This window comes from Triturus cristatus, chromosome 6 (assembly GCF_964204655.1).
Source record: "Triturus cristatus chromosome 6, aTriCri1.1, whole genome shotgun sequence".
NCBI classification, from domain to species: domain Eukaryota; kingdom Metazoa; phylum Chordata; class Amphibia; order Caudata; family Salamandridae; genus Triturus; species Triturus cristatus.
This window is the reverse complement of record NC_140589.1, coordinates 1,352,891,139-1,352,914,308: the sequence shown is the minus strand read 5'-3', so window position 1 is coordinate 1,352,914,308 and position 23,170 is coordinate 1,352,891,139. Positions and strand designations below refer to the sequence as shown.

General features: G+C 44.1%; 1 protein-coding gene across 2 annotated transcripts in view; it reads left to right on the top strand.

The window, feature by feature from the left end:
• The window catches only part of REL (REL proto-oncogene, NF-kB subunit), a 275,373-nt gene extending 257,298 nt beyond the window's left edge, over positions 1-18,075 (top strand). For both annotated transcript variants that reach the window (XM_085612360.1, XM_085612361.1), the window contains one exon: positions 9,751-18,075. In XM_085612360.1, coding sequence (XP_085468486.1) covers positions 9,751-10,664 — 914 coding nt within the window. In that variant the 3' untranslated portion in view covers positions 10,665-18,075. The remainder of the gene's footprint in view (positions 1-9,750) is intronic.
• Positions 18,076-23,170: the final 5,095 nt, after the last annotated feature.

Sequence of the window (23,170 nt, the reverse complement as noted above, 5' to 3'; positions counted from 1 at the left end):
GTCTGCAATTCTTATAGAGCCGCCCTTCTGATCTATGCGGCCACTGCATTCGCTTTGGTCTGTGAACCAATCCAGACCTGCACCATTGTTGGTGACTTGGTGTAATCATTGGACCACGAGGGGTTATTCGAATCCCAAACCTTTACACCACAATATAAAGGCCAGCCAGATATCAAGGCAATTTTCCTCCTCCCTGGTTCAGACGGGCCATTTTAGAAACTGCTTTAACCCAATCTCCCAACTTAGGGGGCAGAGGGTCTCTCCATTTCATACATATTTCCCTCCGTGCTATCAAAACACATTGGTAGAAAAACTTTGCCTGGAGCTAAGCCCCGCAGGGCATTATAGGGCACTTCCTTCTAGTGTGCGAATATTTAATTTCTGTCTCTGGACACATTTTTTCCCTGCTTCCGCGCAGCCACCTTTTTTTTATTTTCATTTGTTTTCTCTTGGGGGTGCCTGGTTGCTCTTGGCCCCCCTCATGTCTTTTTCCATTGGGGGAAGTTGGGGAGCCCACCTCCAGTGGGCTCCCCATCCGACAACTAATCTCCTTTGCTGCTGGCGCAGGAGCTGGCAGCACTCTTCTCCCCTGTCCAGTCCTGCAGGGAGTTCTCCTTGTGGTGGCCGTCCACTTACCCCAGACATGGGTATGGGGAAGAAGGCTGGCCCACCACATCTAGGGAAGTGCAGCAGCGCTCCCCTGTGGATCCCTGGGACTAGGAATGGGGTTACAGGCCCCCCCCTCCTCTACTCAGGGGAGGGTGAAGGCGCTCCCCCTTCCTTGGCGGGATTGGATGCCTGGAGTTGGTGTCCCAGGCTGCTTTCTTGGGATCTTGGTGGGGGATGGGTGAAAGCCCTACCCTGATTTCTCCTTGTGGTGTGTGCCCGGAGATGGTGTCCTGGGACCCCCGCTGAAAACGTTAGCCCGGGGGTTATGATACCCAGGCCTCTGGAGCTCTGGGAAGAGAGCCCCATACATACCCTCTGATAAGATTATAACTTTAAAAGTCTCCTTACGTCGGCCATGCCGCTCCCCGGGGGTTTCTTGGGCATTGGCACAGGAGCTCCACGTGCTCCTTGTCCCCGCTGGGGAGTCAAAGGTCAAATCCTTCTCTCTTGGATATTTTGGTGCCCGTTGGGTTGTTTTGCATGATTTTGAGCTCATTTTGTTCTTGGTGGTGAGCCCTAGCTATCCAGAGCCTTTTCCTTAGGCACACTTTGCAAGGGGCTGGTTCCACATGCTCCCTGCTCCAGCTTTCTCCTTTTTCTCCTCTGGTGCTTCTCTTTTCCTTGGCACAGAAGTCCAGTCCTTCCCCAACTAGTCCTTAGGGGGTGTATGGGGACCTGCTTCCCTGGTCCAGTCTTGAGTCAACGGTTAGGCATAGTCCTTAGTCCACACGGGTATCAGCGGGATCCTCCTTTCTGTTGCCCTTGGCTGCTGCCTCCAATTACAATGTCCAGCTCCAACAAAAAGTACACTCTTTCCCCTTGTGCAATTTATTTTAAAGTGGTAGGCGGAGAGTTCTAGAAGCTAGGCATCCGTGGCCAATCATGGGGTGCCACATCACCTCTCTGCCCCCTTCCTACCCTCCTGCACAGCATGCTGGGACACTTCAAGGTGGCATAATCAATAAGTCACTGGTCACATCTCCTCTGGGAGTCTCAGCTCCACTCCTCCCTGATATAGCTGGGGCCTTTTCCACCAAACCTCAAAGAGGATCCCCCTCCTGTGTTGGCTTCAGAGGTGTGGGCTCCCTCCTTTGTTCAGTGGGCATGGGGGCTATCCCATCCCTGGCACAATGTGCAGCTAATTAATGGCTGCAAATTTCTGTCCAGTCCTGGTCACAGGCAGAAAACTTGCAGAGAGTCTCCTTCTCACACAGCCCTTCTGGCTGCTTAGCAGATGACAATGTTTGGGTTCTCAACCTCCCCTTCTTCTAATAGTCCATTTCCAGACACCAAATGTGCTTTAGGATCAGAGTCTTTGAAGTTTTATGTTTGAGTTCTGCTTCTTTTGAAGTACCCACTCCTCTGCTCCCTGTTCCTCTTGAAAAGCAGTCTGTCATAGCAGGAATGTCGCCAAAGCAGATAGTCCCACAACACAGGCCATGGGAGTGACTGTAGTTCACACCTTCAGTCCTATCTCCTTCCTGAGATGTGTCAAGGCCTCTTCCTTGTGACTGCTCACTGAATCAAAGAGCACCCTTTAAAGTGTACAGGGGGGTCTAGTTCTTCCCTCGCCGGTGTGTGTTCCACCCAACCTACAGGAATGCAGCAATACACAACTCTGTCAGGGTGGATCTTTCTACCTCCTCTCCATATTTCACCATGCAGGCATGTGTCTCCCAAAATGGAACGTAGGGCAGTCCATTGACTGTACCATCCACAGACACACACCAGTGCATGTGTACAGCATACACACACTGCTTAGTACTGTATCCTCCATGTACTGTAGCACTCACAGGCACACATACATCAAGCATATGCTTTTAATATGCACGCACACCAACCTGATGTAGGCCAAGGGTGTGAGTTAAGAACACAGGAGCAGAACTTTAAAAGTGAGTGAGCCTGTAGACCCCACTCCTTGTGACACAGGTTAAAAATGACCTGTTCCCTCCTACTAATCACTACATGGTTTCCTGCCACCACCGCCCTTGTGCTGCGTAACTCTTGTTGAAGGCTCCTTTGTTGTATGTATTTGTTGATTTTCTTCCTGATGAAGAGTGGTCCTTTGCTATGTATTTCTTTGTGTGTGATACAAAGCAGCTTGAAGGTGGATCTTCTTTCAACTGGTAGCCAGTATAGGGAACTCATGCCAGTAAATATGTGTACTTGTGGCTCTACTTGTAGGAGTAGTCTAGCTGCAGATTTCTTAATTCTGTGTAATCTTATAGTTGACAGAGGTGAGCCATTATACAGTATGTAATGGAACAGTCATCAGATGTGAATCTTGGAATCCTCAGACTGAATCTTAGGGTGTTTGCATCCAGTGCTATTACTAAATCAGTCTTTGTTCCTTCATTACATCCAGTTCATTCCTTTAGAATATTTGTTGTCTATTCACATGTCAATTGGTAGATCACTTTCGGTATCATTTTTGCAAGGATCTAGAACAATGTTTTACTTTCCTTAGTCATGAATTCTACTCCATGTTGTTCGGGCCAACGAGCGATGTTCATATGCCCAAGTTTACCACTATAAAGTTGGCATTTATATCGTCCAGCTCACTTTCTTGTACAACCTATCTCAAAATCTGAAAATAGTTTTCACACGCTGGCTGTCTTCTACCATGGGTCTGTTTGATTGGTTCTTTCATAGTAGTTTTATAAAACGAATTACTTGTGGGTTCAGTTTGAAAACATTTCTAAACACAAGAATCATCCTTCCATCTTGTGTATCTTATAAGAATGGGCAAATTAATACAATTGACTATTTGCAGAACATACAAAACAGTTGATCTTTGTTATACAAGCAACATGCTTCTGCATCCAACTAGAGTGTGGCTGAATCCTTGGCAGACAGACAAATCAAATGTCTTAAATATGCACGTTTCAGTGTGGGCCATGACACAGTAAATATCTGTTACTCATTATGGGATTCACACTGAATTGTGGTCAGTTGCAGTTTTTGTTAGCAGGTTCTTCTAGCAGTTTTTCTTTGACTCAGCACCTTATTGCGCTTCTCCACATTAATCATTAAAGAATTTAGGGTTTGATTTAGATTAGACCGATGTAGAAAATCAAACGTACTCTAAATTGAGCAGACAGGAAATCATATTAATCAATACCATTGACATTGACCAACTAATACTACTGGCATCTACCAACTATTATACTCATTAGCCACAGACATTTTTTTCATTTTTTCTGGAACAGCTATGGAATGTATGAAAACAGTACTGTACTAAGGTCTAGCCAACCTAAAAGGGCAAAGATAACTAAGATATTGATATAGATTTGGTGTATCTTGGACATCTGCCAAAATTCGTGGTTTTACAGAGGGCATAATCTATAGTGCAAGACCTAAAGTTACCACAATGTTATCACAACTTGGCTAGACCTTAGTTTACTATTTTCCTATATCCCAAGGTTCTTCCAAATGACTATAGGTTTGATTTAGGCTTAGGTGATGTTGCGCATCTGCCAACAATTGGCAGGAGCCAATCTGTCCTAGTTAGAGTATATAAAATGGTATACACTCTAAATAAGTTTGATGGGACATCCTCCAATTGTATACACTGTGAATAGTAGGACAGGATATTGGTCATTTTTCAGCAGCTCTCTCACATCTTTCAAACCTATATCAACCCCTTAGTTATCTATCTTTTTAGGTTTGCTACACTTTGATTACTGCTTTCATGCATTCCCATGTTGGTAAGTACCATTGATATTTATCAGTCCCTAGGTTCTCCCAATGGATGATGTTGCCATCAGATTTTACTGGTTAGTGAAGTAGCCAATAGGGGGTCACAAGCACTCTGATGCCATAGGAGGAAGCAAAGAGATGGAGTTGTGATAGAAGCTTTAGCTGCAGATTGCTCTCCTTTTGGAAGTTCCCCAGGCATCAGACTGGATCTACCTCTGCACACTGGAAGGTGGCACATTGTGGCTCCGCACTGATGTCTTTCTGCTTCGGAAATTACATTTGGGGCTATATAGGGGCCACTCCTGTGTGCTAACGTCAGTTCCTTTCTTGCCTCGATAATAAATGGGATCCAGAGACAATTTTACTGCCGTTTTATACAAATTCTCCAATGTGCAAGGGATGTCACCTCCTTAAACGATGGGTTTTAAGCTCTTTAGATACTGTTGCAAACAGATGTCTGACAGATCCCTATCGGGTGTATCTGTGTATCTGGCAACGAGCTGCAACTCCATGACCTGTAGAGACTGCACATCGATGAACCCAAAAGCCATCAGAGAACACAATGTGAAACTTTACCTCTCCAAGCATAAGAAGAAGTAGCGACAGCAATGCTCCAAGTCTCGCACTAAGGTTTACTCCCATACAAGGTCCTATTCACTGAGCTGCTCCAGAGGCCGTTTTTGTTTCGCTCTCAAACCCGGTGGTAAGCCCAAGAAGCGTACGAAGTTGAAGGGGAGTTTTGCTACTTCTTGCATTCCCACTCTCCTAATGCAGCACATAGATGATGCAAACAGACTTCTCTGATGAAGCACATGGGCGGTCCAACAGTTCCGCTCTCGAAGTCGACTGACTTCAGAGCCGATTCTGCAGCTGGTTCTGGCACAAACCGAGTATCTGGGGTATTCAGCCACACCGCGCCAGATCAAAGAGTTCCGCACAGCTATGCATCGGATCTCTGCTGACTCCCTCTGGCACGTCTTTGGGCCCCATGCCGCAGAGAGGCACTCCTCCTGGATTACCGCCAGCAGGTTTGCCCTTTACACCAGCTGGACCGTCTGAGCCGCTTTTGCCCTCCGACCCAGTACCGATACCACCCCCCGGTGCCCACTACCATGCCAGGCCAGGGTACATCGATGCCAATGCCGACTTCCCCACCAGAATAGATAGCTCCCATTGTCCTTTCCCAGGTCGATCCGACTTCAACTGATTTCGCAAGAAGAATCCAACCATGTTCTTGGAATTAGCTTCACCACAAAGCAGGCAACATCTCTACACTCCTTTTTCGGATGGATTCTGATAATGATGGCGGCCAGGGTGATGAATTCGCTCAGCCCTATACAGATGATATGACTTGCAAGACGGTTGTGGGATGGACACTTCATCAGAAACAGCCTTTGTCTCTCCTCCAGAACCAAGAAGGATCAGCCTCCTACACCATGGTTATACATAGGGAAGTGGAGGTTTTTGACCTCCACACCATGGAGGTGAAAACAAATGCACTGACCGAAGTCCTGCAGCCTGGCCAGACTGCTTCAGAATCTTTCCTCCCATTCAATGAGGCCTTGACAGATACCCTCTTAGAGACTTGGTCTAAGCCTTGTGCTAGTCCTCCAGTTAGCCATCAGATTGCCAGTCGCCACTGTCCTACTCTGGGCTACCTGGACTTTTTGTCTAGGGAATCCAAGAGAGTTGAGACATTTGGGACAAGGTTATTCTCCTCAGTCAGTTTGGCACTCGGTTCAGTTAATGTCTCCTGTTTTGGTACTCTGGGCACAAGTTCTCCTCGGTGTTCTGGAAGACATTTGTCCTGCCCTTTTACATGCAATTCAGGAGAGTCATAATGCGGCCAAGTTCACAATTCGTTGTGGCCTGGACACCACCAATTCTATTGGATCAATTATAGGCATAAGTTTCACCATTTGCTGCCATGTCTGGGTACAGTCAACTGGGTTCTTGGGAAACGTTGAGTCCTCACTGGTTGATATGCCATTTGATGGCACTTGCTTGTTAAGGGAAAAAGCCTGACTCTGGCCTGGGGAACGTCAAATCCTCGCTAGTGGACATGCCGTTTGATGGGACTTGCTTGTTAAGGGAAAAAGCCTGACTCTAACCTTGAGCGCTTCAACACGCGAAGGGCTACTGCTTGCTCTGTGGACCTTTCTACCCAGACTCACCAGCAGTAGAATTTCCACCATTCCTTTTGTGGCTTCGGATGAGGCATTCCCTACTATCGGCCTATCCCACCCCAGCAGGAGGTAACCCAACGGTAACCAACAGTTTTGCGGGAGAGGCCAGGCCAGTGTGCCCACCTCCTCCATCAGCCAAGGTCAGCGGGCTACCTGGTTTAACACCCCCCCCCCCCCCCAACCTTGCAAAACTTCCTTAGTCTACCTTTACAGGGCTACAGCACCCTGGTGGAAGGCTGAATCCACAGATCATATCACAGTTGGCAAGCGATCAAATCGAACAGGTGGGTTCTTTAAATTGTTCACAGGTTTTACACTATGCTCTTCCTTTTGTCTCCACTGTACATTCCACAATCTACCCAATGACTCATGGAGGACCATCTCTCCATTTCGCTGCAGGAAGTGCTAGACATTTTGAACAAAGGGGCAATAGAGAGGTTGCTGGCGACAGAAGTTAGATGTGGTTGCTATTGCTGCTACGATCAGGTGCCCAAGAAGGATGGAAGTCTTTGGCCCATTTTAGATTTGTGCTTTCTCAAACTCTTCCACTGAAAAGAGAAATTCAATATGCTCACCCTGGCTCAGGTCTTGTCTGCCCTGGATGCAAGAGACTCGATGGTGGTGTTGGACCTGCAGGACGCCGATTTCCACATTCCTGCCCTGCAGGCCCATCGGCGCTACCTGTGGTTCATGGTGGGAAAGGAGCATTTCCTGTTCTCTGTGTTCTGGACTCACCAGCACCTCTTGGGTGTTCATGAAACTGATGGCCGTGGTGGCAGCACAGCTTTGGAGTTTGTGGGTACCAGTCTTCCCCTACCCTAACAGGCTTTTGAATTTATTTATTTACGGGTTTTATATAGCGCCCGAATCACCCCATACGGGGTATCTCTGCGCTTTAGACTGCTGATTGACCACTGAGGAAAGTGCGATTAGAAAAGATGTGTTTTCAGTGATTTCCTAAAGACCCCTAGGTTGGTACATTGACGAAGATGTAATGGGAGGAGATTCCAATAGCGGGGTGCCAGATAGGAGAACGCCTTACCTCCCATCCGGGCCAATTTAATGCGAGGGGTTTGCAGATATGCAAGTTGGCTGGATCTCAGTAATCTAGTAGGAGTATATCTAACAAGTTTCCGAGCAAAATAGCCGGGACCCGAGTTGTGCAGGGATTTAAAAACCATGCAACAGATTTTGAATCTGACTCTCTTTTTGATGGGGAGCCAATGGAGTTCGTGAAGCAGAGGGGCAGACGGGGTCCTGGGAAGTGCGTTGTTTACTAATCGGGCAGCGGTGTTCTGAACCACCTGCAGTTTGTGTAAAGATTTTTCTTTAGCTGCAATTAGCAAAGCATTGCAGTAGTCCAATCTGCTGACAATCAATGATTGGACCAGGGATTTACGGGTTGTTATAGGAAGAAAGGGGCAGACCCTACGCAACATGCGGAGAGTGTGGAAGCAGGTGTTGGCGGTACTGTTAACATGTTCTTCAAGAGTAAGATCATTGTCCAGGCGCACACCCAAGTTCTTTACAACATCTTTAGGGGACGGGGCAGAGCCCAATTCCTCTGGCCACCAGCTAGGGGACCATCTTAGTTTTGCCTCTCCAAACAACATGATTTCTGTTTTATCAGAATTTAGTTGTAAAAATTTTTCCCTCATCCAATGCGCAACTCCTTTCATGCCCTCAGAAAACAAGTCCAGGGTAAGTGGACTAGCCTTGTCGAAAGACATCAGAAGTTGCGTATCATCGGCATAGGATATGGGGTCAAACCCAAGCCGTCTGAGGTATCCAGCCAAGGGGGCAACATAGATGTTAAACAATGTAGGGCTCAAACAAGAGCCCTGAGGAACCCCCTTGCTGATACCGGTGGTTGACGAGCTATAGGGACCAAGATTGACAGTTTGCGTCCTGTTGGTCAGAAAATCAGTCCGCCAACTTAGCGCTTTACCTCTAATACCCATCTCCTCAAGTCGGGTGATGAGGACCTGATGAGATATGGTGTCAAAGGCAGCAGACAGGTCAAGCAGGACCAATATCACTGCCTGACCCTTATCTGCTGCCATTCTGATGTTGTCTATGACCTCCACTAATGTAGTCTCCGTACTATGTTTTGGACAGAAACCTGATTGTGATTCATCCAAGCATAGGGAAGATTCAATAAACATGGAAAGATGTTTGTTGATGTGTTTTTCTAGGAGTTTACTGAGGAGGGGGAGTAAAGAAATGGGTCTGTAGTTGGTAAAGTCCTCAGGTGACAGCTTTGCATTTTTCTTAATGGGAACGACCTGGGCTGCCTTCCACTCAGCCGCAAGGACACCATCCTTCAATGACTTATTAAGGATAGCACAAATAGGACTGGCGAGCGAAGCTGACAGAGTAGCAGCAATTTTGGCAGGCATAGGGTCAAGCGGCGAGCCAGAATTGGTACTTTTTAGGAGAACAGCAGCTTCCGGTAAAGAGCAAACATGCAACATGCAACATCTTTGTACCAATCATGTGCTTACTTTTTCTATATTAATATTTAGTTTCCATCTTACAATACACATAAAATATGTTTTTTGAAAGGTAAGGGGCTTATGCAACGTCAACACCAGAAGAAAGCCTGCTGGATATGCAACAGGGAATAGCCCACACAAATCTCATCCAGCTTTATCAACCATCTTCTTCAAATGCGTAATATCCAGTACAAAACCCGCTGCAAAGCTATACATCACACTTAAGAAAGAGCTGCATTTTGTTGGTCACTGTGAGGCAGATTTGTCAGTCTGCTCAGACTCATTTAGGTGTGGGGACTCCCTGGAATGTCTGCCACATGAAGGAAGAGGGCCAGGCAGGTTCTGTGCTGGAAGTATAGCACAGGACCCCTCCACTCATACATTTGCTCTTTGTGGTTCAGTGGAGTGATGAGCAGCAAAGTACAGAAAGGAAGGAAAACTGGGTGCTGAATTCTTATGTAATGGAGGGCCTGAAGTTTTTTCAGTTCTGACTGACATCCAGGAAGAAGTAAAATGTGTTAATGTATTTTAAATTAATTATTGTTAAGTATATTCATACATGTATCTCTTTATTGCTGGAAATTATGTACTAACTAGAATTCTGAAGAGCTACGACGATCTATAATAAAGTATATTGTACAATTGATAACATACATATTTTGAATTATACATCTTTATTTGTTTTCTGTGCCCTTTTCCAGAACCTCCTAATGTATTTCCACAGTCAACATGTGTGAGACAAATGCCTGGAACATCTTTTGGAACTACCAACATACCATCTTACCACGCAATGAGAGATTCCAGCACAAGTTCTTTTCCTGCTTCAGAAGGACAGTCAGTGGTCCCACAACTCCAAAGTGTGACCATGGCTCCAAGTTGGTCTTCACAATATTCAGCTGCACAAAGAAATACAAAGAATACCTCTGTTGGCACTATTAGCATGCGTCCATCAGGACATACAGCTATCCTTCAATTCAGCCAACAAAGTAGCCTACCCACACTATCTGAAGATCTTTTGAGGTGTTTAGATCTTCCTACTGAGCCCATCAACAAGGATAACATTGGTTCTAATGGGTTTGGTGCATCTTCCTCGTCGCAGACAAGTATGTTCCAGGGCTCTGACAACAGTATAACAAAACAAGAATGTGCCATGAATGTCATTAATATTGCAGCTCCATGCAATGATAATATCCAGATTAGCAACCTTCGGTATGTTAGCCAAAACATGGAAAACGTAGTATATCCTCCTGCACCAGCGCTAAATGAGCATGATAATCAAGTTCTCCAAATGCCGCTTGACACTATGATGGAAGCAACGGCACCAGCTCCACTCAGCTCAGGTTCGCTTTCTGGACAGGCCTGCAACTTCGGTCAGATGGACTTCAACTTCCAGAACAGTGACCTCCTCAGTGAGTCAAAACCTACTGTTGTTCATCTGCAACATAATCAGAATAGTACTCAATTAAATTATTTTGGTATGGAAAGTGCTCAAGCTGAGGAACATTACCCTCATAACAGCTCAATAGAAGAACACAGTTTCGCCACAATCTCAGATTATGAAGCATTTCTGCAGAATTTATCAGACATATCGGATGTTTTACATCCACAAAAGTAGTGTTTTGTAAGAAATCATTGGTAAATTGACAAATTCATAGCATAGACTACAAAGCGGGTCATTTTCTACAGTCTATGGACTCATTCATGTTCATTTTTTTATTTATTTTATTATTGTGTTGATCGAAGCACCTACACCACTTGTAAGTGTTGGAGTACTGTTCATCTTACATGGGGAAATGTAAACTAATTTCCACACATTATCAAATTTCAACAATGAAAAAGCCTTCCGATGCATTTACAGAACCTTGCAGACAAAGACAACAAATCTGTGACCAGTGTACTTTTCAGAACAATAGTTCTTTAGTTTCTTTTTTACGTCCAACAAGCTGTCATTTGATGCTTAGCAATGATTTAATTCAGTCACTGTAATGATATTTTAGTCAATATGTAGATATAGAACTGTTCAAGCTATATTGTAGAAAACATACATTTCCACAGTGACAATGCCCTATTTCTAGTAACTACACTATGAATATAGCTAAGTGCAATTAGGAAGGAAATTAAACTGGTAATGTACATTTATTGTACATAGTAGCCTTTGTGGTGACATTATATTGATATAAAACTTTGCACTGTGGAGCTTTCTATAATGCATGTGTCCCGCACTGATTTAGCTTGCGTGACCCGTATACCGACAGAGTTGATAGAACCACCAGTCTTTCTTGCATCCGCCCCCCTCCCCTGGCATGTGGCACAACCATTATGCGAGTATTTCTCCGCACCGACTTGTTTTGATACCAGGGATATGTATTACGCCCCCTGGAGATGTTGTTGACCACTTCATTTTGCCTCCCCCTTTTTTTGTCTCCCTGTCCCCTTTTTTCTCCTCCCTTTCCTTTTAGGTTCGCTCATAGGGACTCGAATAAAACGTGATCCCTTAACTATGGACATATAGGATACATTCTGACCTATATCAAATTTTGTTACCACTTTCCTTTTGGTCCTGACGAAGCGCTACGGATCCGTTAGGGACCGCTGGGAAGCGCGAAACATGTTGACCACCCACCTCACGTTCTCACTCTCACTCTAACTTTATCACATACGGGTCGAGAGTAACAGAACTATCTACCTTTCCCCTACTTTTTTAGAGTGCTACTTAGGCACCACTCCCCGTTAGATTTTAACCAGACCCGCAGGACCCATTAATAAACCGTTTGGGGTTCCTACAGGTCTTTTTAGCCTCACCACATCACCCACCATCCCCACACACCCGCACACACAACTACGGCTACTCCAGTAAAAAGATCTCCGACAGAGAGCCCTCCTGAAGGGCCCGTGAGGGACTGCAGCGCCACCCCCACGAGGAGCAACGCCCGATGATGATGCTTTGCACCCGCAAGGGTGTGTGAGGGCACTTGGAAAACCACCCAGGAGTATCTGGCCTACACGTTAGACATCACCGCGAACCTTTACAATCACCATTATTTTCCCAACCCCTCAGCAGTTCACCACTTTGGGACTGCCCACCATAGGAACTGGTACCATTTTGTGTATTTATGTATTTGACATTATATTGATACCTAATCCTGTTAGTAAGATATTTCAGTCTTCCATTACTGATCTGTTAAACTTTAGGATCTGAAGCTTTTCCTTCGGAAACAAAGCCCAGTGTTGTATTACAGATAAAGCAGCACAGAGGATCGTTGATGGCCTATGATCTCCAGAATGGCTGGTCTCCAAGCATTGACCACTAGTTTATCTCCTCTCTTTCAAACTGGATATACTACAAAACCACTGAAACATCACCTACTATTCATATCTGGTTACAGAGCTTCCAATTGCGTTATCTATCATTGACTACAAAAGAACCTGGATACATTTAGTGGATTTTTTAGATGGAACGAACTGCTCATTGTTAGTTAACGGATATTGTTGGTAATTACCTGCTTTGGTAATCACTTTGACAAATTTGTTGGTGTTTAATGCAGATCCAGGATAGAATAGTGTGACTTCACTTAGTGATGTTCCTCTCAGCATTAGAGCCTGAAACCAAGCCTGCTCAAGGAGAGTACATAGATTCACACAAACAGCAAGAATTGTGCCTTTGTGGAGCCTAAGCTTGAGTTGTTCTGTGCAAGCGAGCACTCTCTTACTTCCACACACTGCTGCAGGTGGTTAATGTACATCATTGGCATACTGGTGCACTGCCATGCCTTTCAGCTGATATAGGGTATATACAAATAACATGGAGGAGTGTACAAAGCATTACAGAACCCATTATGGCACCAACTTCAAGTCAGAATCCTTCAAGACTTGTAGATAAATTAGTGAATAATGACAAGAAGTTGTATGTGAGCTTGCACCAAAATATGTAGGCCTCTCAAGGTCATGGTGTTATTATGATGATTGTTGGTATTAACGGCTGCGAAGAGCTGCAACAGAACCAGCGAACAACGACTACCTCTAGGAGCTGAGGGAGCATCTGCTGTCACCTGCAGAGTGGCTTTCTGTGTAACTCTCCAACAGTCCGAATTGTAAGGCCCTGAAAGCCAAATATTTGGCACTATTGCAAATATTTGGGTTGTCACAAAAGCGTGCTCTTGCTGGTAATGGAATAATTGATTGCCAGGAGGGATAAAGGCCATAATGCAGTTTATTAGTCTAAGCAGGAATAGTGCATTCTAGGTAGGCAGTAGCACACATCCATGATATATCTTTGACAAATCAATCTGTAACGCTAGAGAAGTCATTCAATGGAAATACTCTTTTTTAGTTATATTATATGCCTCCTATGCATGTCCTCCTGGGTGTTTCCTCAGAGCATAAAGATCTTCTGTACAAAAAACTCAGCAAAATGGTTGCATCTACCACCAACAGAGATGTACTTGATTTATTGTTGTCAATGGGAAACATTCTGTATTAATATTTAACTTTTGAACTAGTGACCAAATTTGGATCAAACCCCTTCAAATGAGTGTCCTAAATCTTTAGTATGTCACTATATAGAACTTCACTTGACACCAGTTCTTCAGAAGATCAGGGGACTGTTGGTGTGGAAAACAGACCTTTAGGTTATACTGAGATAATGTTGCCTAATGAACAACTTAGTTCTTGAATGCATTTTTTCAGATCTAACCCAATAACATGGGTGCATGTTACAGATCTGACTGTTGCTTCAAAGGTTGCTTTGATATTCTTTACTCTAAAAATTCCTTCTTGCGTTGGTCATATTTATCCTAAATGCAGAAGGACCTATGAAATGATTGCCTCAATCTATCTTTAGAGGAGGCTCTCCAGCGACATTTGATATGTGGTGACCCACTTGATGTAACCCATTTTACCCTTGGTCTGATGGGGGAGGCAAGAGTTCTGTAAAAATCATTTGCATTTGAAAAATTACCAACAGCTGGTGAAAGAAGACAAATCATTCCATTGACCATTACCATACTCAACAAGAATTGCTTCAGTGTGGACTAAATGTGTAGTACGAAAATCCACAAATTGTTCATAAAAATAATTTAACTTGTTGTGATGGCTAATGTAATTGAATCATAGACAGAAACCTAATAATACTTTACAAAATTAAAAAGTTATGTATGAGGTAGGAGAAGCATTTAACATAGTTAGGAGTTTTTTGGGAAAATATTTGTGGATGCTACATTGCCATAGACCAGTGCTTCTATCCTGACCTATGACCTCGCTGCAATGCAATGTAACAGGTAGTCTTTCAAACAAAATTTTCTACATCAGTGTGTTTTTACATTGTACAAGCTCCTGTATTTTGTGAATATATGTTTTGCAGGAATAACATATTTGTAATTCATTTTTGTGAATTATCTATTGTTTGCTGTAAAGCAAGCCCAATCTTAGCAAATGTAATGACTATGTCATTGTAAAGTCAATGTAATTTAGTAAATGAATGACATGTCTCTTGGAAAGCAGATTAATTGGAGCAGCTCAATCACCATACTTTCCAGGACTGCATAGAGTTCTGAAAATGCAATAACTGGCAATAAATCTCATTTTAAATGGGTACCACTGGCCATTCGGTAACAGTGGATACAGGGAGACAATAGCAAACATATTTTCTTTCTCATGAGGTATTCTTTTATGTCTCCATGCCTCTAAAACATCTGCCCTTATCACAGTTGTTTGTAAAATTGAAAGCCATACCAAGTATATCCTCCATCACACCCTACTATATGACCGTTTCACGGTGTACTCTTTTTGCATCATAGACATACCTTTAAATTAAAAAACTAGCAATAAAGTAATGCCCTTTTCTCTCCTACCCTCACTCAGTACTCAGTACTATAGTTTGGCATGTGACTCAGTTGGGCTAGGCTTTTTCTGTCTATTTCCTTCATCGTACGGTGCTTGGCATTATATTTACCAATGTGATCCCTTGGAGAGTATATCAAGGGAGAGAAAAGGTTTCTTAATCAGTAGAAATAGTTTCCCACTGATCAAGATTACATAAAGCCGTACCTGGAAGCTCAAAACTGTATTGGTTTATGTTCTTCTGAGAAGAAAATTCATGAACTTAAAGTAGCACTCATCAACATTTAGTAGATCTTGCTGTGGAGAATTTTGGTATATCCACATTTTTTTAGAATATATTTTTACAAAGGTTACACATTGTTAACACTGGATGGTAGCTCATTCAAGACTGAATGAATCCATTGAAAATTCCATTGCCCTCTTATTAACCTTTCCCTTACAGTCATTAATTCATTAGGAGATTGCCTCCTCTCATAGACCTGTACCTCTAGTTTTTTCTTCAATCTTTATGACCTAAAACTGGAAGAGACCTCCCTTCCCCTACAAAGGGGATGTCCCTTGATCAATACTTCCTGTTCTATCCTCTGTCCCTGAGAAACATGTATCCTTTTATAATTGGACAATCACAAGCAAAAATCAGTAATCAAGATTTAAGGAAAGGCTGCCATTTTTTTTCCAGTCCAGCATTTGGAGAGGTTTGGGTGGCCCATGAAGTAGGGTGTTCGGCAGTGAGATGGACACTGCAGGTCAGGTCGGCCACTGCTTCAGGCGCCGAAGTGGAAAGGATCCAGAACAAACTCTCAATGCACCGGCTCAAAGGGGCTGGTGCATGGAGTTCTGGCTTTTTCTCCACAACGTGGATCAAGGGGAAATGGCATAAAAATGCTGCACTCCCATCAGGTGCTTGTCTCCACACTGTAGTTGCAGTGTGGAGACCATGTTTTTAGCATGTTGTACTATTTAATACTGCGGTTTAATAGTCATTAGTGACCTAATGTTAAGAATGAAGACTCTCACTCTGAAAACTTGGAATTTGGTTCTGGTCTCTAATTTGAAATACGCAATTACTCAATTACAAACTAGTAACAATTAACACAGATATATATATAAATTTACTATTATTGCTATGAGCAGATACCTGGCCTGCAGCATAGTATTTTCTTCTGGGACCCTTAGTGCCTGGCCAAACTAAGGAGAACAGTTTCAAGCATTTCCTGAAGACCCTTCTATCCAGTCACTAGAAGTGAATACGAAGATTATCCCCTGGATTGACTACGGTTCATGTCAGCCTATAATTAGTGAACTTGTAGTCACATGCTAGCCCTGGTCACTGTTTAACAAGCGTGAGGATTTTCTTTTCATTACTCTTGGTGACTGTGGAGAGAAAGAGAACTGAAAAGCGTAAGCACCATGAACTGCTTTCTTCAAATGAGGAAAGGCATTAAGGTTTTGTAGAGCCAGGAGATCTTCCTCGTCAGCCAAATCTGTGACAGTGGACCCAGATGTGCCCGTTGTACAAAAAGCGTTAGAAGGAGAGACAAAAGAAGAAAAATGCTGCGCCATAGAAATGGAAATAATTCTCCATCTTCAAATTCTTCTTCACCAGAGACTGCTGGTGCTTCTATGAAGGGGAAATATGTAAGAAAGACAATATTGACCAGATTATGTCACATCTCAGACATAATCTGGGGTTTTCAGTAAATAAATTGATAGAAGATGAATCATCTTAGTTTCCCCAATTTGCAGGGCCTTCATGGCCAGCTCTTCCCAGTTCATGACAACATTAAGACCCTTATCTTATAAAAGTAGAAAGATCTAGACCATCTCAGAGTACCTAGATTCATGCAAAAAATGTACGTACTGGAAGATGTAGATTCATTTCTCCCTCACAATGTGGAAATTGATTCAGTGTTGGCAAACCTGGCAGGGAAAACGTTGGTCAGCCTAGAAGACCGTACTCTGCTTCAGATACAGTGGATAAAAAGACACAATCCGCACTGAAAAGCACCTGTGCAGCATTAAATCTGTCCTTATGCACAGGAATATATGCTGCATATAAATAGCAGTCTTTTGTTTAATATTTTAATAACCTGGCTGCAGTAATGCAAGAGAGAAAAGATGTCTCCGACATGTTGACCACAATGGAGTTGCAAGCAATATGTCTATCTTATGTATACTGTGATGCTCTCAAAGCATCGGCAATGATAGCAGGTGATTCCATTCTGAAAAAAATGCAAATTTGATTATGGGCCTGGAAGACAGGTAGATCTCCCCTGTAGGCTGTATTGATTGTGTTAAGTTTATTTTTCATTTAGGACATGGTTTAACCTTCAGTGCATTGCAAGACTACATGTCATTCATTCTGTGCTGCAATAACTCGCAAGACTTGAAAGGCTCTGTGGTTTGTGAACCAGGAGAAACCCACAGTGTGAATGTATCATTTTATTGTGTAATGAAGACAAGGCATTTTTACTTACATTTAGCACAAAATCACCCTTCATAGTTATTGTTTTCCTACGTGCATTTTATGGGATACAAACCACTCATATTTGAGTGGTTAATAAAGTAGCAAAAATAAAATAATTACCATTATATCAGTACTTGTTTTGTTTAGTGCTTGGTACTACAATCGATAATTGTGTATAGTGCTTGGTACCACAAAGATTCTTCGCAGGGTTAAAAAGTACAAATTTATCACACACAACCTTTTTCCCTGTATAGTTTTCACCATGTTAAAGTGTATGCAGATTAAAACTGGTAGAAAATTATGAAAATGCATACTATTACTGTGATATCCCGCATTCTGAGGAAGGTGACAATTTAAGAGTTGTTAGTAATTCATTTGCACTGATGCAAACATTTTTACATGGATTAATAATGTACTGATGAGGCTGGCAGACTGTATAAATAGGTGTATGTTTGAGGCCGCTGTGTTGAGAAATTTGTTTGTATATACTCGCTATTGAACAGTGCTCTCTGGGAATGTGTCATTTTCACTGATCAAGGTATAGATTAGTGCTCTGAATGGATTAGAGGTATTTGTAACATACTATAAACTATTAAGTCCAGAAAAAGCATTGAATTGAAATGTTTTACTATAGTTCTCAGCAACTTGCTTTTATATATATATATGGAAAGCATGTATTTGTACTTTTTGTAATGTAAATAAATATTTTATCACTTCCTAATGGCGTACCGTTTATACATTTCTAAAAATAGATAATAAATTTTAGCCTTTTTTTGTGTTATGCAAGGGGGTTCATCATAGCTTGGTATTAAAGCCGATGCCTATTTCACATCCTTTGCTATCTCTAGGTCAACTTAACATCTGTAAGTTCTATTTACGTTTTCTGATTCCATTATCTTGTTTTTCTCAAAATTCATTTTGAGGCTGGTTTGTTTTGTTGTGCATATGCACCCACTAACACAGTCATTACATACATACATAGATTCTTTTCTTTAGAATATTCCCCAGGCATCAGACTGGATCTGGAAAATCTTGAGCAGTACCTCGGCAAGCTGATAGATGGCAAAAATCAACTCATCGCCTGCATCGTCCTCGCTGGGTGTGATGTGCGTGGTGCGTATATAGGTGCCACCCTAGTGCTCTGGCATCAGTTTTTTTCTTTCCCTTCCATCAGGATAGATCCAGAGAGAGGTACCTCAGTCCCTTTTTTGGACTCCTTTTTGTGCTGAAATTCTTTTTGAGCTAAGCTTCCAATGTGCTAAATGATGTCACCTAAAAAACCTGAGAGTTTAACACTGTAGATCCTGCCACAGGCGGATGTCTGTGATAAACTCCTACCTGGTCTGTCTCTGGTGGCTGGAGCCAGGCCACAACTTCAAGGCTTACCCTGACTGTCAAACGATGAACCCTAAGGTGGTGTGGGGGCACTTCATGGAGCTCCTGGTCACCCAACTACAGACACCTCCACCACGCTCCAGCTCTTAGTTGCGAGGAAGTGCCCGGCACACTTGCGGAGCCGTTCTTGTCAGTCGTCATCGCATTCTAAGACATCGTCGGTAAGTCCCACAAATGGTCCAAGAAGTCAAAGTGCTCTTCGACTTTGCTGCACCAGTCCAAGTCTTCGGATGAGGCACAGGAACAGTGCCATAAATCTGAGCCCCGCTCCCACGTATCAGCCATGGAACCTGAATCTGGATCTGTTCTATGCCTCTCAGAATTTCCTGAAGCTGGAGCACCCCTGCCGGAAGAATTTTATGAGGCCATGCACCGCATATTTGGGCAGGCCAACCTCTCTGGAGCGCCTTAAGGCCCTATTGGTTCGTCAGGTGCCCCAACTGGATTCCCCCCCGGCTGGTTTCCTCTCGGTGCCAGTCAGGCCCTTCGGATCCATTCCCGGATCTGGATCGTCTGGTCGCTAGACTGCAACCTTCCCTGGACCCCATTCCTTTAGTACCATTCCATTGCCGCGGACTCCCCTTGGCTACGCCGACCCCATCGTTATACCCGACTCTGATATAGAGATGTACCAGCGTCACGCGACGTCTGGTCTGTTGTCAACCAGAACACGACCCTCCGAGTCAGAGACAGGGCCTTTCTTTACAGGAAGAGCTTGAGGACAACTGTTATGAGGAACTGGCTGATGCCAGTGGTCTAAATACCTCTCCATACACTGGCCTAGTCTCTTCTTGTGTGGCTATGGAAGAAGGGACTTAATTTGCCAAGGTATAGAGGAAAGTGACTGAGATCCTGGACCTTATGCTGCCGTCAGTGGCAGTCAAGATGAACGTCTTGACATGTGCTTCACCTGGGAGTAGCCTCCACAGAACCTCTTCTTCTCTTTAATGAAACCCTCACAGATGTCCTGCTAGGAGCATTGGCCAAGCCCTGTACAGGTGCTCCTGTGCACAGGACGATTGCCCGCCGCCATTGCCCCACTCCTGGGGACCCAGCTTCACTCACCCAGCACCCCACCTCAGAGAGTCTGGCTGTACAGGGTTTCACATCCAAAGTCCACCCTGGTGCGTTCCATACCACACCATTCAATGGTGAGGCTGGACGCCTTTGGTAAAAGGATTTTCTATTGACCCCCGGTCTGACAACATGGTGTACCCATGATGTGGACACTGGAGCCAGCTTACCTGTCAAGAGTAAAATATACAGGTTCTCTGACCAGGTCAAGGCCAGCATCAAAGCTGAGTTTGCTAAAATGCTGGAGTAGGGGGGGTAATTAAGCCCTATAGTAGTCCTTCGGCCAACCCAGTGGTAATGGTACCCAAGCCCAATCCCAAAGGTGAGAAGCCTGAGATGAGGTTCTGCGTGGACTATAGGGGGCTCAATGCAGTCACTAAGACTGATGCCCACCACATACCAAGAGCTGATGAGCTCCTTGATAGGTTTGGGGAAACCAATGATGTGATTACCTTTGACTTGACATCAGGTTATTGGCAGATAGCCCTCACCCTAGGAACTAAGGAGAGGTCTGCTTTTTCTACACCTGAAGACCACTTTCAGTTCAAAGTGATGCCCTTTGGGTTGGAAAATGCACCTGCCACTTTTCAGAGGTTGAGGAGTAGAGTACCTTCAGGCCTGGAGAGCTTCAGTGCTGCTTATCTTGATATAATTGTTTTTAGTGCTACCTGGGAGGATCACCTGGTCCACCTCAATGAAGTGCTTCAGGACCTGCAGTAGGCAGGCCTGAATGTCAATGCTAGTAAGTGCCAGATAGGGCCCGGCTCTGTTGTGTACTTGGGCCACCAAGTTGGTGGAGGCCGTGTACAATCTTTCCCACCCAAAATCCAGACAATTCTGGCCTGGGAAGCTCCTAAGGCTCAGACCCAAGTCAGGGGCTTTCTTGGCCTGACTGTATACTATAGAAGATTTGTGAAGGGTTATGGTACCATAGTGACACTACTACCTAAAACTGACCTCCAATAAAAACTATCTGGACTGAGCAGTGTCAGAAGGCATTTAATGCCCTAAAGGAAGCTCTGTGCTCAGCACCTGTCCTGAAGGCACCTCACTACAGTAAGGAATTTATTGTTCAGATAGATGCCTCTGAACATGGGATTGGGGCTGTGTTGTCACAAGTGAAATATCTGGGCTAGGATCAGCTAGTTGCATTCATTGCATTCATATCTATAAGGCCATGAAAAGCCACACAAAGTGGCTTTACGTGGCCTCGTAGATATGGGTCTGCACACTGCGCTTCAGGAGCGTTACATAAGTGACTCCCTGGTGGTGCAAATGTGCCGCAAGGGGCTTGCAAATGATCCCCCAACTTTCGAAGTATGGGAAGGGAAAGGGGCAGTTGTTAGGCTCTCAACAAAGATAACTCACAACAAATCTCGTATGGGCATGGGCAACCCCATCTCAATATTCACCAAACATGATGCAGACCACCGATAAAATGTTGACACCCCATTAAAGTGCCTTTTGTGGAATGTAAACAGACTCCTCAACAAGATTAAGAGGTGCAGTCTTTAAAGAGAAAAACAATATGGGGCAGACAACTTCCATTAAATATTGATCGCAAATGGACGGGTAGTTTGGGGTGGGATTTAATGCTAACTGGTCCATATTTAATATGCCAATTGCATTATTAACAGTATACTCTCCACCCCCACTATTGCAAGCCTTCCCCACCCATAATAACAATATCATAATGGAAGGCCCCTTAGCTCACAATCATAGGAGGTGGCCTTAAGGGAACCAGGAACTGCAAACTGGACAGATTGGGCCCTCCATTGATAAAACCTGTATCTGTTTACCCCCTCAGTCCTTTACAATGGTCCTGGGCTTAAGTGTTATCTGGAGACATCACCTCTCAGAAGCTGGGGGTACACCTTTTAAATTATTCTCTAGAGTAGGCAATTTTTTCAATGCCACAGACCACCTAAATCTCATAACCGAGACATAGGTACATGCCCAGATCATGCTCCGATCAAAATCCCGATCTACCAGAGATCCCACCCAGCATGGATGCTGAGCCCCTTTAGGTTGACTAAACAGTAGGTCCATGACTTATTTAGAGAAGAAATCAGGACATGCTTTCATGTTAATACTATCGCAGTAGAGTCTCCTGCCATCCTGTGGAAAGCTATAAGGTGGTTATTTCAATAGTATCCCACTCAAAAAGTAAAAGAAAAGGAAGTGTTATTGACTTAGAGGAAAAAGTTCAGGAGGCTGAGAGTGAGAGAGCGGAATTGAAGTACATGATGCAGTTTACACTTCAGAAGCCATCATCCAATTAACATCTGCCAATAAACACTGAGCCCCAATAGGCCTCCAATTGAATTCTTTAAATGTCTCTTAACTCCCTTTATACAACCTATGCGCAATAGAAGAGCCGCCTCCCCCAAGTCTTGAAAGAGGCACACCTGTCAGATTGAAACCAGACAAACCCACAGACCATTGCATATCGTATAGCGCCACATTCCTTAAATAACTGTAAAGCAAAAATACTGGCCACAGTCCTAGCCAATGACCTATCCGAAGGCATCACCGACCAGGTCTACAGTATACAGAGCCATTGCATTGGCTGACAGAATGCATGAACCACTGGTCCTATTGCTCATACACTTTTAGAAGGCTTTGAACAGCTTCAGGGGTACTATCTGTCTCTTTCTCCGACATACCCAGGATTTGGTCCAACCCACCCTTCATACACGAAACTACTGTACAGTAGACCAGTGTTGTGGGTAAAATAGGGGAAGCCCTGTATGAATCTTTTCACCTGGAGAGAGGCACGAGGCAGGTATACCCATTCTTGCCCATTCTCTCTGCTCTAGCTATCAAACTATTAGCCTAATAACTGAGACAGGAGGTGCATATCACAGGGTTTTAGTGGCAAGATACAAAAGAAGACACAGTATCATTATATGACGGTTTTGTCATGGGCTGTGTCCCGTTTTTATTCTGTTTATGCTTTTAGTTTTGTTACCTTTCTTTTAGTTATCATTGTGTTGCCAGTAGGCTTCTTTCCTGTAGGTAGTCTGGGTCTGAAGTCATGGGTTGCCGAACCCCAGTCAAATGCCCATACTTTTTCTATGCCCATCTATTTGATCGTTGTTCACCTACTGCGTTACTACACATGACCAAGCCACGCCTCTTGACACGCCCTCTGGTGATGGAGGGCTTTTTACAGCGGCTCACAGCATGTCTGCACAGTGGGCACGCCGCTCAAGCCAATCTCTGCGCATTAGCACACAGCGCCAGATCCCCTGTTCGTTCCTCACCAGCTACCTGTCCTAAGATCTCTTACTCCCCAGACTTCCTCCTGGCCATGTGTCATTCAGGCAAGTCTCCTGGTTGTTTGG